A 15,486-nucleotide genomic window follows, 5' to 3' on the forward strand; every position below is an offset into this window, starting at 1 on the left:
TCAAATTTGGCTGTTAGTGAACGTACCGAATACAAATATCTGAAGTTACGAATTATCCAAAATAACAAATACCGCATCTAAACAAATGGAATGCAACAAAATAATAATAAATAATAATACATTTTTATTATTATTTATTATTATTAATTCGTTACGTTCCATTTGTTTAGATGCGGCATTATTACGGATAATTGGTAACTTCAGATAAATTCGTTACGTTCAATAACAGCCAAATTTGAAAGGAAATTCCAATACCTATAATTTAATAGTTAGTAATAGTTAAGTTATTGTTAGTTATTATTTCAGATTTTAGAATTTTCGGGTTTTTGAATTTTCAGATTTTTTCCCAAAAAAATTTGGGAATTCGAATATTTCGGAATTAACGAATTTGTCTAAATTCATTAAAAAACGAATTTGGAACTAAACGAATTGCACATGTCTATCAAATATGGCCATGACTAAGGACTAATGTCCGAAACGCGTAGGCTGTTTTACAGCTTTGTACATGTATTTAATAAAGAAATACCATTTTGGATGTCATCCTGAGTGCCGACCATCCCTTTCCTTTATTCTGGTACGTTGGAGGTGTCAGCTGCCTCAAGGTCTGAGCACCCGGCGGAGCTTTTATGTGGGAAGGTTGCAGCGCCTATACACCCGTTTTCCTTGCTAGAGGGTATGCACCTGGGTCTGAGGACTGAGAAGCAAGTGGAAGCCAGGAGGCAGAATGTAATTTGGCTTTTAATGCTAGGAGATGTTGAACCACCCCTGTTAAGAGGCAAGGAAGTCCAACATAGAAGATTTCGGGAGTGGATGCACTCTTAATGCATACCATTTGAAGATAGGTCCCGGTGTGGCTATACACATGCGTTATCACATCTTACTTTGCTGGTGCCAAGCCTGGACAACTGGGGACAGCTGAGGAAAGACCTGGCGATCCACCTCGGGAAAAAACCCACCAAGAAAATTGTATGGAAATGGCTCTCAAGTGTATCAGACATGTAGCCCAGTGAGCTGGCCAATAGAATCGCCGATGGCTAAACGGACATATACACACACACATAACTACAGTTCGCAGACCTACCTCTGAATTGGAGACTCCGGGGGGCAGTGTTCCATGTTTATAATCCTCCAGAAGCTGTACGGCCTCCTTAAGGCGACTCTGAAAAACACAAGGAGGTTTAATTTATACCACACTATCCGTGTCGTCTGATCAGCCAACGGGAAGCGCAAGAATGCACCCACACGGTCATGTCCAATTGCTCATATAGGCCTAAGGGGTCATAGGTAAGAAGAACTACTTACCTCCTCCATGCTACTAATCTGGTCCCCCAATGTCTTCTCCCTCATGCTCCAGCAGTCTAAGGTCCTAACATCATCACAACCATAGGAATCCAGAAGGAGAAACCGCTGCTCCAGGTGAGTGAATCAGCACAATCCGGATATGCTGGGTGCAAGCCACGGCTCGCTAACCAATGTCAATAGGAATAGAAGAAAAATGCTGCAGACCACCAGAAACAATCCAACGGAGTTTATTGTTCCAACAAAAAGCCAAGGACAGCCACAGTCTTGGTGGCTGTCCTTGACTTTTTGTTGGAACAATAAATTACGTTGGATCGTTTCTGATGGTGTGCAGCCTTGTTGTTCTTTTCCCATCATCGCAACATCCCATAATCACAACCATTGCAGAGTCCATCGTGATGATGCCAAGGAACTGTCAGGGCTGGGCTCAGCCCTTCCTTCTCTGAGCTGGCCACTCAGCTGTCGGCTAATTGCCAGCTCCTATCTCTCCACAGTTACTCAGCTGTTGATGATATCCTGCTCGTCAGTCCTGCCTACTTAAGCCGTTCAGCCCAGTGGATCTCTGCCTTTGCCTTGGTCAACATCACAGAGACTATCTCCTGCGTTCCTGTTTAAAACACTTGCTGTGCTGACATCCCTTCTGGTTCCAGATCCTGCATGATGTTCTACTACATTGATCCCTGACTTCTGGCTTGGCTGACTATCCGTTCCAGTTACTGAACTTTGGCTATGTATATAACTACGTTCTTTTTACTTTTATTATTAAACAAATGCGATTTAACTGTACTTCTGTCTCGGCCTGATTTCATGGTTTCTGACAGGAACAGACCACTGCCAGAGCACAGGGGGAGTGCTGAGCAGACGATCGATCAAGTTAAAGTGCTTCTACTCTCCCCTAGACTGAACGTGCAGTTAAAGTGGTTGTAAACCCTTCCATATACCCAGTGAAGTGACTGGCCTCAGGTGATACAAAGAGATGAAACAAATCCTCTTACATAAGTTGTATCTGTTTATCTGTAGTCTTCTCTTCTCTACATCTGCTTGAAGTCCAGCATTTTTTGAGCAGTCAGAAAAAAGTGGGCGGAGAAGTGACACTCTGCAGAGCTCAGTGAGGAGGGTTCTGAGCGCTGATTGGAGGAAAGAGACCCCCCCCCCCCTTTCACACAGCACACAGGAACAGAGCTGAGGCTGTCAATCACAGTGGGTGCTGGAACTCCCTCCCATGTCACCTTTTTTCTCTTGGTGTCAGGAAAACTGGTCAGAATTGACTCCTGCTGATAGCAGAGGAAGGAGGCAGAAATGACACTTAGTGTTCTGGATTGAGAGAAGTACACACTATAGAGGGATATGCTTTTCACGTCTCAGGCTTACAACCACTCTAACCCTTGCTGTACAGGCACAGCCACACTGCACAGGAGGATTTTAAAATCTCCCGGAGTTGAATTTAAAGATCAATGGGTCAAGCAAGAAAAAAAAAACACAAAACACGTGGAGTACATTTATCAGGGTCTTATTTACCGATTTTTATGACAATTTATCACATGCATCACTTGACATAACTGCATTGCACATTATTTGCACTTTTTTGTAGTATTTTGAATGCTAAATCTCATTTGCTGAATGCACAAGATGTCTCCTGTCCACAGGGGAGTCATTTGGGGTCATGACAAAATAAAAATTCATGAGATAAAATAATGATTTATTAGAAACGGGGTTTTCAGTGGTTAAATGTTCATTTTATGTGAAAATTAGATTACACACCTATACAAGATCTCAATAAATCAACACTTTTATGGGGAAAAGGATAAAATGTGGTTAAAGCAACTCTTCAGATTTGACTCAATGTCAGTGAAATGATTTCAGTATAGCAATAAAGGATATTGCTATAGTAAGAAACCATAAAGTAAAAAAGAATGGACCTATGAACCAGACAAAAGAGGGGGTAAAATAATGGAGTAGTGGCCTATGAGGCAGACAGAGGATGGTCTAAGTAAGTGCTTTCCACATTGCAGCTCTCAAACCAATTGGAGCCCTTTGCCTTTAACCAGCCCTTGGAACACTAGTCCTCCCATCGACACCAATGAGGGGGCACTATTCCTCCCATCGACACCAATGAGGGGGCACCATTCCTCCCATCGACACCAATGAGGGGGCACCATTCCTCCCATCGACACCAATGAGGGGGCACCATTCCTCCCATCGACACCAATGAGGGGGCACCATTCCTCCCATCGACACCAATGAGGGGGCACCATTCCTCCCATCGACACCAATGAGGGGGCACCATTCCTCCCATCGACACCAATGAGGGGGCACCATTCCTCCCATCGACACCAATGAGGGGGCACCATTCCTCCCATCGACACCAATGAGGGGGCACCATTCCTCCCATCGACACCAATGAGGGGGCACCATTCCTCCCATCGACACCAATGAGGGGGCACCATTCCTCCCATCGACACCAATGAGGGGGCACCATTCCTCCCATCGACACCAATGAGGGGGCACCATTCCTCCCATCGACACCAATGAGGGGGCACCATTCCTCCCATCGACACCAATGAGGGGGCACCATTCCTCCCATCGACACCAATGAGGGGGCACCATTCCTCCCATCGACACCAATGAGGGGGCACCATTCCTCCCATCGACACCAATGAGGGGGCACCATTCCTCCCATCGACACCAATGAGGGGGCACCATTCCTCCCATCGACACCAATGAGGGGGCACCATTCCTCCCATCGACACCAATGAGGGGGCACCATTCCTCCCATCGACACCAATGAGGGGGCACCATTCCTCCCATCGACACCAATGAGGGGGCACCATTCCTCCCATCGACACCAATGAGGGGGCACCATTCCTCCCATCGACACCAATGAGGGGGCACCATTCCTCCCATCGACACCAATGAGGGGGCACCATTCCTCCCATCGACACCAATGAGGGGGCACCATTCCTCCCATCGACACCAATGAGGGGGCACCATTCCTCCCATCGACACCAATGAGGGGGCACCATTCCTCCCATCGACACCAATGAGGGGGCACTATTCCTCCCATCGACACCAATGAGGGGGCACTATTCCTCCCATCGACACCAATGAGGGGGCACTATTCCCCCCATCGACACCAATGAGGGGGCACTATTCCCCCCAGTGATACCAATGATAGGGTACTATTCCTCCGACTGATACTAAAAACATGGCATTCGTCCTCCCATTGACACCAATAATGGAGCATTAGTCCTCCCTCTGACACCAAGGATTGGGCACTATTCTTCCCACTGATACCAATGATGGGGCACTATTGCCCCAGCTGACACCAATGATGGGGCACTATTCCTCCTACTGACACCAACAATGGGGCACCAATCCTTACACGGATGCCAACAATGGGGCACCATTCCTTACACGGATGCCAACAATGAGGTACCATTCCATACACGGATGCCAACAATGGGGTTTGGTTCCTTGCACTGACATCAGTGATAAATATTCCTCCTTCACTAATCTCAGGCACTAGGTAATTTTTACTCCCACTGATCACCAACCCTGTGGGATCTTTTTACTCCAACTCACTGCCAAGCTAGGAGGGTTGTTTACTCCCACTGACACTAGAGCTTTTTATGCTCCTATTGGCCACAGTTTAGCCCCTCCTAAAACGTGAAAGAGACTGGCCCTTTTTTTGAAAGTGTCAGGACCTCTTTGTCTCAATACTCCTGAGCTCAATGGGGCAATCAGAGGAGGGATAGATCATGGGGAAGACAGAGCATGGACTAGAGCTGACATAACTTGCTCAACAATGACGGGGCACTATTCCTCCTACTGACACCAACAATGGGGCATTATTTCTCCAACTGACATCAATAATGGGGCACAATTCCTCCCACTGATGTTGGGACCTTTTCTACTCCCAATGGCCACAGTCTGGCCCCCCTTAAGTCTGAAGGATAGTAAACTGGCCCTTTGTTTAGAAAGTTTAGAGACCTCTGGACTTGAGACCCAGAGGTGTGGCCTATGGGGTGTACAAAGTAGGGATCAACCGATTATTGGTAAGGCCGATTATTGCAGGCCGATATCAGCATTTTCTGGGGGGGGGGAGACGGTATCGGTCGCAAACTAGACCGATATTACTTCAAGGGATTTTACCGGTGTGATGCATGCAGCTGCGATAAAAACACGGTACCTTTTTTTTAAAGGGGGCGGTCAGGTTTCTTGTAATAACCAACGCGGCTCAGCAGCCGCTCGGCTGTTATAACAAACAGCGGGAGGGGAAATCCCTCCCCTTTCCCACCGCTCGTCCGTGCTCTCCCCCGTCCCACCGGGAGGCCCAAGCAACCAGCCGGGACGTCCGCCGGCTGGCTGAAGTCCCGAACAAAGCCGATGTGATGCTTCATTCAGGTCCCGCATCTAGTAACTCGGAGCAATGTCATGACTTCCCGGATTACTGGCATCTTAAAAGCGCCAGTTTTAAAAAATAGAAAGTATAAAAAAAATGCAGATCTTGATATTTGAATACTTTCAAGTGCAGTGGAGGGATTTGGGGTCTTCTAGACCCCCGATCCCTCCATAAAGAATACCTGTCACTGCCTATTACTGTCACAAGGGATGTTTACAGTGATTAAAAAAAAAGTGTAAAAATGTTTTTTTAAATGAACAGAATATCGGCAGACAATATCGGCTATTGGCCTGAGAAGTTGACGAAATATTGTATCGGCACCGGGAAAAATGATATCGGTCAATCCCTAGTACAAAAAAAGACTAAAGACACGGTGGAGCAACCTATGGAGGAGTTTCCAGATGGGCTGACAAAGAGCCTTTCAATTTTTTGGGGTCTTATTCTTCAGTTGATTCCAAGGACCTTTCACATGTATGCATATGCAGCATCTTTTACATACAGTACATGACTGCATTTTTTACTATTCTGTTTTCTGTGATACAGAGCTGCTGGACGCCATGAACGCCAAAAAATGCAGCATATTCAAATTTTTAAAAATACACCGAACTGCAGCCACATAATTAGAATCCCTTCTAAGAATAGCTTTACATGCAGGTATTTCAGTAAAGGGAGACATGAAAAAAGCATCTAGAAAGAAAAATGGACGGAGTGTATGTCTGGGCAAATGCAAAAAATATGGAATAGCAATGGTTAAAGTTCCAGGTAGAAAAAAAAAAAAAAAAAGGCTTTACCCCCATAACTATCTTTTTTTCTTTATTTTTTAATCTAACTAAATCCTCCAATTACTTACCCAAAACTCCTGTCATGTAACACACCAGAACCCAGTAATGGAATTGGCCATTGGCAGCCATAAGCATCCATCACAGACTTCTGAAACATTCCAGTTTGATTTCACAATGAGGAATGGACCCACGATCGGTCAGAAAAGCAACGAGGAGAGGTACATCTGATCACCGGTGGCCACCAGGTGAAGAAACCTCACAGAGGATCATGTGACAGGGGAGTTTCCCATGTATGCCACCTTTCTACTCCCTTTCATTTGCCTCTTGCACATTTTCAGACCCCTCAATTATTGATGGTATAGAGAAGCCTCCCTTAACCTAGAGGAACTCTAAAAATAAAAAAATTACCAGTCTCAGGGAACCCCTTCTAAAAATGACTATATCTACAACTAATGACATACTTGATTTGATTGTAGCCGTATTAGTGCAATTGTGACAGAGAAAATTGAGTACTGTCCGTGATACTTTTTTTATTTGCACTAACATACAATTTTTCAGGACAAGCTTTCAGGGTATGTCCCCTTCTTCAAGGTCCAAGCAGTACTGCTTGGACCTTGAAGAAGGGGACATACCCTGAAAGCTTGTCCTGAAAAATTGTATGTTAGTGCAAATAAAAAAAGTATCACGGACAGTACTCAATTTCCTCTACAACTAATGATAAATTAGTGCGATGGTGCATGGGAGGAATGCTCCCTACACTTGTGGTCATTGGGAAAAAATACCCACTTACAGATCGCTAAAAAGATCAATGGTGTCAGTGGGAACTTATCCGAGAGGCAGAAATTGCTCAAGGAACCCCTAGCAACCTCTGGAGGAACCCTATGGTTCCATGGAACCCTGGTTGAGAAACCCTGGTATAGGGTCACTTCCTTCAGGCGGGCGACAATGCTGTGGGCACACTAACGTCTGGATGGCATCAGAAGGCAACATGTGCATACACGTTCCCTAATGTGCAGTCTAATGTCCAGGGCCATTGCAGAACACTTGTGAGTGCATGCACATCATGCACTCATTTACAAAGGCATGCTGCATGGATGCATGGGCCTGCAGACGAACGGGCAAGCACATCCAATTCCAGCCTTGGCACCAGGAGGACTATTTAAGGATCAGAGATGAGTTAGGAATTTGCCAATAATCTTCAGCTGTTAACATTGAGACCCAAACCTGAACCTATTTCTTGAGATATGCTTATCCAATTGCTGGCCCAGCCTGCCTCTGCACTTGCCTCTGTTCTGCTTTCCCATTATCACCCCAGCTTGGATTTGGACTCGCTTACACTTTGCTTGTTTGGTGACCTGGCGTGTCCATGAGCTGGTCTTCGCGTGCCTGCCTGTTGTTGACCCAACCGGTCTTGGACTTGCTTGTGCCTTGCTTTTTACATTTCTGACCTGGCTATTTCCTGACCACAGCCTGCGATCCTGCCTGCAACCTAATTTACTGTCCGCCTTTACATTTTTCAACCTCAACTTGTCTCAGACTACACTTCCAGCCTGCCGTGTGTTCCTGTAGCTGCTGTTCCACTCTACACCTCTATGGTGACTTTTCCTCTGGCCCGGCTCCTTGGCAACATCCTCATCCTGGTGACATCCTCATCTGTTTTCAACAGCACCTCAAAGTCAAGTCTTCTACGAGAAGCGAGCACCTATAAACTGGACTTTCGGCACCCATGTTCTACCCCTGTTCTCCACCCTGGGGGTTTCTGGACCAGAGGTCTAGGGAAAGCCCTTTTGTCATTTTGGCATCTAATCAAGTCTTTTACCAAAAGTGAGCACCTATGAACTGGCATTTCAGCACCTGTGTTTGACCCCTGTTCTCCACTCTGGGGATTTCTGGACCAGAGGTGTAGGGGAAGTTCTTGCTATTTTGGCATATAACCAAGTACTTGATAGTTGGATTTACTACACAATGGTCACCCAGTGCTCTTGCACATCGCCATGGAACTATGAGGCTCCGTATGCAAGCATCCGGTCACAGTTTAGCCTGCAGTTTCCCACTTGTGAAATTCCTGTAGTTCTGCTGGACCTGTACTGCTGGCGTCTGTGTTCAGATATGGGCATTGCCTGCTCTACTGTGGATTCATATCCCTTTCTTGGTCTGCCTTCCAGTCGGCTTCTCTCTCTATATCTATATCTATATATTAATTACATACACACACACACACACACACACACACACACACACACAAACACGTTTGGCTAAAGCCATTTATTATCAATCAACTGTGTTTACTCTTTAAAATCATAATCACAACAGAAACTACCCAAATGACCCTAATCAAAAGTTTACATACCCCAGTTCTTAATACCGTGTATTGCCATCTTTAACATCAATGACAGCTTGAAGCCTTTTGTGGTATTTGTTGTCTTTATCTTCTCAGATGGTAAAGCTGCCCATTCCTCTTTGCAAAAAGCCTCCAGTTCCTGTAAATTCTTGTGCTGTCTTGCATTAACTGCATGTTTGAGATCTCCCCAGAGTGGCTCAATGATACTGAGGTCAGGAGACTGAGATGGCCACTCCAGAACCTTCACTTTATTCTGCTGTAGCCAATGACAGGTCGACTTGGCCTTGTGTTTTGGATCATTGTCATGCTGGAATGTCCAAGTACGTCCCATGCGCAGCTTCCTGGCTGATGATTGCAAATGTTCCTCCAGTATTTTTTGATAACATACTGCATTTATCTTGCCATCAATTTTGACCAAATTTCCCATGCCTTTGTAGCTCACAAGGAAGAAGAAGAAATTGGTTGCACAGCAGACCATCAAATGCTTGAAAAAGAAGTTCTTTATTGCCACATGCCAGTCATATGCAGGGTACAGATAGTTGACGCGTTTCACATGGTTATACCACACTTGTGTAGCTCACACATCCCCAAAACATCAGCAATCCACCTCCGTGTTTTGCAGTAGGAATGGTGTACCTTTCATCATAGGCCTTGTTGACTCCTCTCCAAATGAACGTTTATGGTTGTGGCCAAAAAGCTCAATTTTGGTCTCATCACTCCAAATGATTGTGCCAGAAGGTTTGAGGCTTGTCTCTGTGCTGTTTGCCGTATTGTAAGCAGGATATTTTGTGGCATTTGCGTAGTAATGGCTTTCTTCTGGCGACTCGACCATGCAGCCCATCTTTCTTCAAGTGCCTCCTTATTGTGCATCTTGAAACAGCCACACCACATGTTTTCAGAGAATCCTGTATTTCATCCGAAGTTATTTGTGGGTTTTTCTTTGCATTCCGAACATTTTTCCTGGCCTGAAATTTTAGTTGGTCTACCTGACCGTGGTTTGGTTTCAACAGAACCCCTCATTTTCCACTTCTTGATTAGAGTTTGAACACTGCTGATTGGCATTCTCAATTCCTTGGATATCTTTTTATATTCCTTTCCTGTTTTATACAGTTCAACTACCTTTTCCCGCAGATCCTTTGACTTTTTTTTTGCTTTCCCCATGACTCAGAATCCAGAAACGTCAGTGCAGCACTGGATGAAAGATGCAAGGGTCTGTCAGGAGTCCAGAAACTCATTGACCTTTTATACACACACTAATTACAAGCAAACAGATCACAGGTGAGGATGGTTACCTTTAATAGCCATTCAAACCCCTTTATGTCAACTTGTGTGCATGTTATCAGGCCAAAATCACCGGGGTATGTAAACTTTTGATCAGGGTCATTTGGGTAGTTTCTGTTGTGATTATGATTTTAAAAAAAAGAGTAAAACGCAGTTGATTGATAATAAATGGCTCCAGCCAAACACTAACCATGAGTGAAAGAAAAGTTTTTGTGTTATCATTCATATTCTCTGTCTGAAAAATGGCCAAGTAATCATAAATTCTGCCAGGGTATGTAAACATATGAGCACAACTATATAATATATATATATATATATATATATATATATATATATATATATATATATATATATATATATATATAATTAAAAAAACTTGTAGTCTGTGTCTGGCTCTCCATGGCTTTGTCTACCTTGTTTGCCTGCCTGCCATGTGCCCCGACCTCAGCTCATTTCCCGGATCCTCTTCTGTCTCCTGCCATTTGTATTCTGCACACATCAGTGGTCTCCACATCTTCAGCTGGGCATAACTGGGGGCTGCGACCTGGTTCCAGTCTGCTGCAAGTCCATCTACACCATCAGGAGACCTGGTGAAGGAGCAACCTGGGGCTTAGACTCTGCGCCCTGGGGAACCCCAAGTTGGCCTTCTACCAGGGCTCACTACCATAGGAACCTGACACAACCTCCACCGCCAACGTCACAGCACCGCTACCTTCCATGTATGCCGACTGTGGGATGGACCCACAAGTGGAGCAAAAAGGGGCGTGCAGGGGACGCTATACTCAGCAAACAGCTGTAGCTTGGATCCCCAGAAAACAGAGAAAAAGGTCACATGACCACTGCAATAATGCAGCAAAAAAGGTAACATTTGCCCGATTTTAAAGATAGGACTATTGTGATTAGTGATAGTTGTGCAATTACTATAGCCTTCAGATCCACGTATCTGCTTCTCTGCCCCTTAAGTGAATTGTACAGCAAGGGGTGCAAGAAATACACTGGTCTAAGCCAGGCCTAAGATATCTATACTGTGTGAATCCAGGCAAACAGCAAACCAAGTAAGCAGTGTAAATATTTCTAGAAAATACACCCCGACGTCTCCTCAGGACAGAGCTAGTGAGTCAGAAACACGAACAGAATTCCATTCTCAGAAGCTATTCACAGGCTGTAATTGAATTCTCTATCACGCTACAATGCTGCTATATTGTAAGGTATAGTCGCACATTTCTGATCTCTGCCTGATCATTATCTCTGGAGCATTACATCTCCCCTTTGTTATATTCCCCGGGGACACATGGAAACAAGTTGACCTGAAATACCACCAAACACCAACTCACAAATCCAATTAGAAAATGGAAAAGCATTAAAGAGTAACTATGGGTGAACTCCAACATGACATATATTATATTGTCAAAAGTATTGCGACGCCTTTACAAGCACATGAACTTTACATGTCCCATTTCATTCTGTCATCCCTTTTAGTATGTCCCCTCCCCTGTCACCATTTTTCTCTTGGTGTCAGGTAAACTTTTTCAGAAGTGATTCATGCGGATAGCAGAGGAAGGAGGCAGCAGACAGAAATGAAACTTGGTGCTCTGGAGTGAGACAAGTACACACTATAGAGGGATATGCTTTGTTCAGGGTCCATGTCTGAGATTTACAACCATTTTAACTCTGACTTTCCTTAGCTGCACTTGTTCCCGGTCAGTGTCTCAATTTATTGGAGCCAGCGACAGCCAGGAGATTAGCAGTTTTGGCAATGACAGCCTCTGTAGAGGCTTCCTAGAAGATGGCATTGTTCTGTATTCAGGCTGCATCTGCTCGTTCCATCTCTGAGCATTTCAGCACCTCAGACAGTTCCCTGACGAAGTCCCATACTGAATGGGAACAGATGGGATTTATCAAACCAATGCGCTTCCCAGGAACATGGCGGCAGAATAGTCAAAGGGCGGCTCAGACTACTTACTGGGCAGCTATTGGCTGACTGAGAGGGGCTGTGGTTAAGGAGGTCTAAGTGTCCTCCTATTGGAGACAATATAAAAGTGTTACCTATATTAAAAAGTTATAGGGGGAGTTTTACTAAAACTGGCATGCTGAATTTGATGCAGCTCTGCATAGCAACCAATCAGCACCTAACTTCAGCTTGTTCAGTTAAGCTTTCACAAAATCTGGAAGCTGATTGGTTACTATGCAGAGCTGCACCATATTCACCGTCCAGTTTTAGTAAATCTACACTCCTGTTTATTAGAGACAAAGAAGCCCTTCAAACCCCCTTCCCCAAAGCAGCCTTTCTCAACTGGTGTACTGTTTGGGTCCCCCAGGGGTGGCTTGAACACGGGCGCAGTTTGCCCTAAAGCTATATGCACAGGTACTACCAGCCAACACACGTGTTTTCAGTTATTGCATGTGTCCACCTAACATGTGTTGTGATTCTTCAGACTTCTGCAATAAGATCATTGCTTCCTCTCAGTGATCAAGGTCTTACAGCTTGGTTTTCTTTCTAAGGCAGCCACAGCCTACGTAGAAAACCCCATTCCCTGCCAGCAGCTGCAGAGTGGTACCCTTGTTCTCTGTGTGTAAGCAGTGGTCTCATAGCAGAGCTCCAACATGCCCCCTCCAGATTCAGACCTAGAACTCCGCATTCAGCAAAGCTCATCCTCCCCAAGGTTGTCCGACCTCCGCAAAAGATATTACTGCTTCCCTACAGTGATCTCAATTTCTTACAGTTCATTGTTCTTCTAATGTAGCCACAACCCAAGTAGAAAAGCCTTTCCCCTGCCAGTGTGCTGCAGGCTGGGACTCTTTGTATAGAAGTAGCAGCATCACTGCAGAGGTCTGGCATGCGCTCATTCATCCTTCATGCTGATTGGAGGGCTCTGGCTGTGAGTCAGCAGTCATCGCTGCTTCCCCTCAGTGATTGCAGCGATTACAATTATCTTACAGTTCATTTTCCTTCTAAAGCAGCCAAAGCTTGAGTAGAAAACCCTGTCCCCTGCCAGCATTCTGAAAAGTGGGAATCTTGCTCTCTGTGTGGAAGCAGTCGTCCCTCTACAGAGGTCTGACATGCACTCCAAGGGATTAGATCTATAGCTCTGCATTCAGCAAAGTCCATCCACCCCACTAATTGGAGAACTCTAACTCTGACTCGGGGGGGTTGTCAGACATTTGCAAAGACATTACTGCTTCCCCACGCTGATTTCATTGTCTTACAGTTCATTGTTCTAAAGTAGCTACAGCCCAAGTAGAAAAGCCTGTCCCCTGCCAACAAGATGCTGGGACCCTCGCTCTCTGTGTGGAAGTAGCGGTCTACTGCAGAGGTCTGATATGCATCCTACCAGATCAGACCTATAAAACTCTGCATTCAGCAAAGCCCAGCCTTTCACTGAGTGGAGGGTTCTAACTTTGACTCAGCAGAGGGTGTATCTCACCTCTGCAAAGAGATCACTGCTTCCCCACAGCGACTGCAATGTCTTATCCAGTGGCGGCTGGTGCTCAAAAAACACACACATCAATTGCAGCCACTGTGCCCATCAATTGCATTCATTGCGCCCAATTGCCGCCACTCGTGCCCCATCAAATGCCGCCACTCGTGCCCCATCAAATGCCGCCACTCGTGCCCCATCAAATGCCGCCACTCGTGCCCCATCAAATGCCGCCACTCGTGCCCCATCAAATGCCGCCACTGTGACCCCCGTCTACCCGGCACTTACCCCATCTTGGTGGCGGGTCAGGCAGTGGGTGAAGGCGGCAAGCTGTGGGACGGCTCATGTGTCCTCCATGCTTCCCCCTCTCCTTCTGTTCTGCTAGGCGCCCAATAGGAGCGCCTGTGCCTTCAGCCAATCAGGTGACGAGTATTAGACCCACACTTCCTGATTGGCGGAAAGGCAGTTCAGTGTTAAAAAAGCAAATATTCATTTGCTTTTCTAACACAATGCATGAATCTATCCATTATTCATAGAGGGGGTGGCTGGAGAGAGGGGGCGGTGCCCGTGCGCCCTTAATTGACGGCCACCCCTGATCTCACCTCTCATTTTCCTTCTAAAGCAGCCATTGCTTAAGTAGTAAAGCCTGTCCCCTGCCAGCATATTGAAGAGTGGGACCCTTGGTCTGACACATACTCTACTGGACCAGACCTAAAGCTCTGCATTGAGCAAAGCTCATGCTCCTTGCTGATTGGGGAGCTCTGGCTGCAAGCCAGCAGGGGGCATGTCAGATCTTTGCAGAGAAACCACTGCCTCCCCTGAATGCTGGCAGGGGACAGGCTTTTCTACTCAGACTATGGCCAATTACAAAAGAAAGCAAACTGTAGGACATTGCGCACCTTAACAAGATAACCCACCACCCTCTACCCAGGTTTGTACAGGATATGTGAGGATTGGTGGTACGGCTGGCATTCCTGTAAGCCACAGAACATAAATTCTATTAGTAATCTGGCACTCAACCACGGGTGTCACAGTCAGGGGTCAGGCTCGAAGACCAGTAGCTATAGCAGTAGAGAGGCTTCCACCAACTAGAAGGATACATGTACAAGCAAGTTACCCTGGTGGATTGTACGGGCTCATCTGAGGTGCAGGGTCTAAGCACTAACCGGTGTTCACCAGAGCTCCTGATGGTGGGGATGGGTTTTGCTGTGTGTTAGTACCAGGTTGTGGTCTTCTGGATCGCAGATGAAGCAGGTAGGGATCAAACAGAAACGTAGTCAGTAAAAAAAAGTCAAAAGGTCAGTAACAAGTGGTCAAAAGGTTGGGATTAAGCAGAAGTGTAGTTGTGAAACAACCCAAAAGTCAGTAACAAGTGGTAGTGGAGATACCGATGGCAGCAGAAGTGACAAGACCGAGATGCTGGCTGGAGAGAGCAAAATAATCAGGCAAACAAGAAGTGCAAAAGGCATGGCTTAATGAGAAGTTCATGGGAGGAGCCAAGGGTTCAAAATTCCACAGAAACAAAGCACAAGGCAGGATCGTCCAATGGATTAGACAGGGTGCCGTCCAGCATCTCAGGTGGCTCAGCAAGAAGATACATCGCTAGACACAGCAGAGGTCGCAGGTTCAGACCGTGAGGCTGCAGAGCTCGGCACGCAAGTGGCTAGCTGAAGCAAAGTTCATTTTGGAAGTACAGCTGTCAGGCTTAGGCTGGAATATAGGCACTGTAACCAAAAAAAAAAAAAAAAAAAAGACAAAATCCTTAAAGCTTCTTGGCTGTCGCTTGGCAACTCAAATTTTCAGCTCCCTTAATTTATATGGATTAAGGTCTGGAGAGTGGCTAGACAACTCCATGACCATGATGTGCTTCATCTTGAGCCACTCCTTTGTTGCCTTGGTGGTATGTTTTGGGTCATTGTCATGCTGGAAGACCTATCCACAACCCATCTTCAGTGTTCTGGC

The 15,486-nt window shown here is 45.8% G+C and overlaps 1 protein-coding gene across 1 annotated transcript in view; it reads right to left on the bottom strand.

The window, feature by feature from the left end:
• Positions 1–15,486, bottom strand: part of SFXN5 (sideroflexin 5) — a 367,837-nt gene that overhangs the window by 307,652 nt on the left and 44,699 nt on the right. Inside the window, exon 3 of the mRNA XM_073611062.1 lies at positions 1,082–1,159. Coding sequence (XP_073467163.1) covers positions 1,082–1,159 — 78 coding nt within the window. The remainder of the gene's footprint in view (positions 1–1,081; positions 1,160–15,486) is intronic.

Source organism: Aquarana catesbeiana, linkage group LG01, assembly GCF_042186555.1.
Source record: "Aquarana catesbeiana isolate 2022-GZ linkage group LG01, ASM4218655v1, whole genome shotgun sequence".
Classification (NCBI taxonomy): Eukaryota; Metazoa; Chordata; class Amphibia; order Anura; family Ranidae; genus Aquarana; species Aquarana catesbeiana.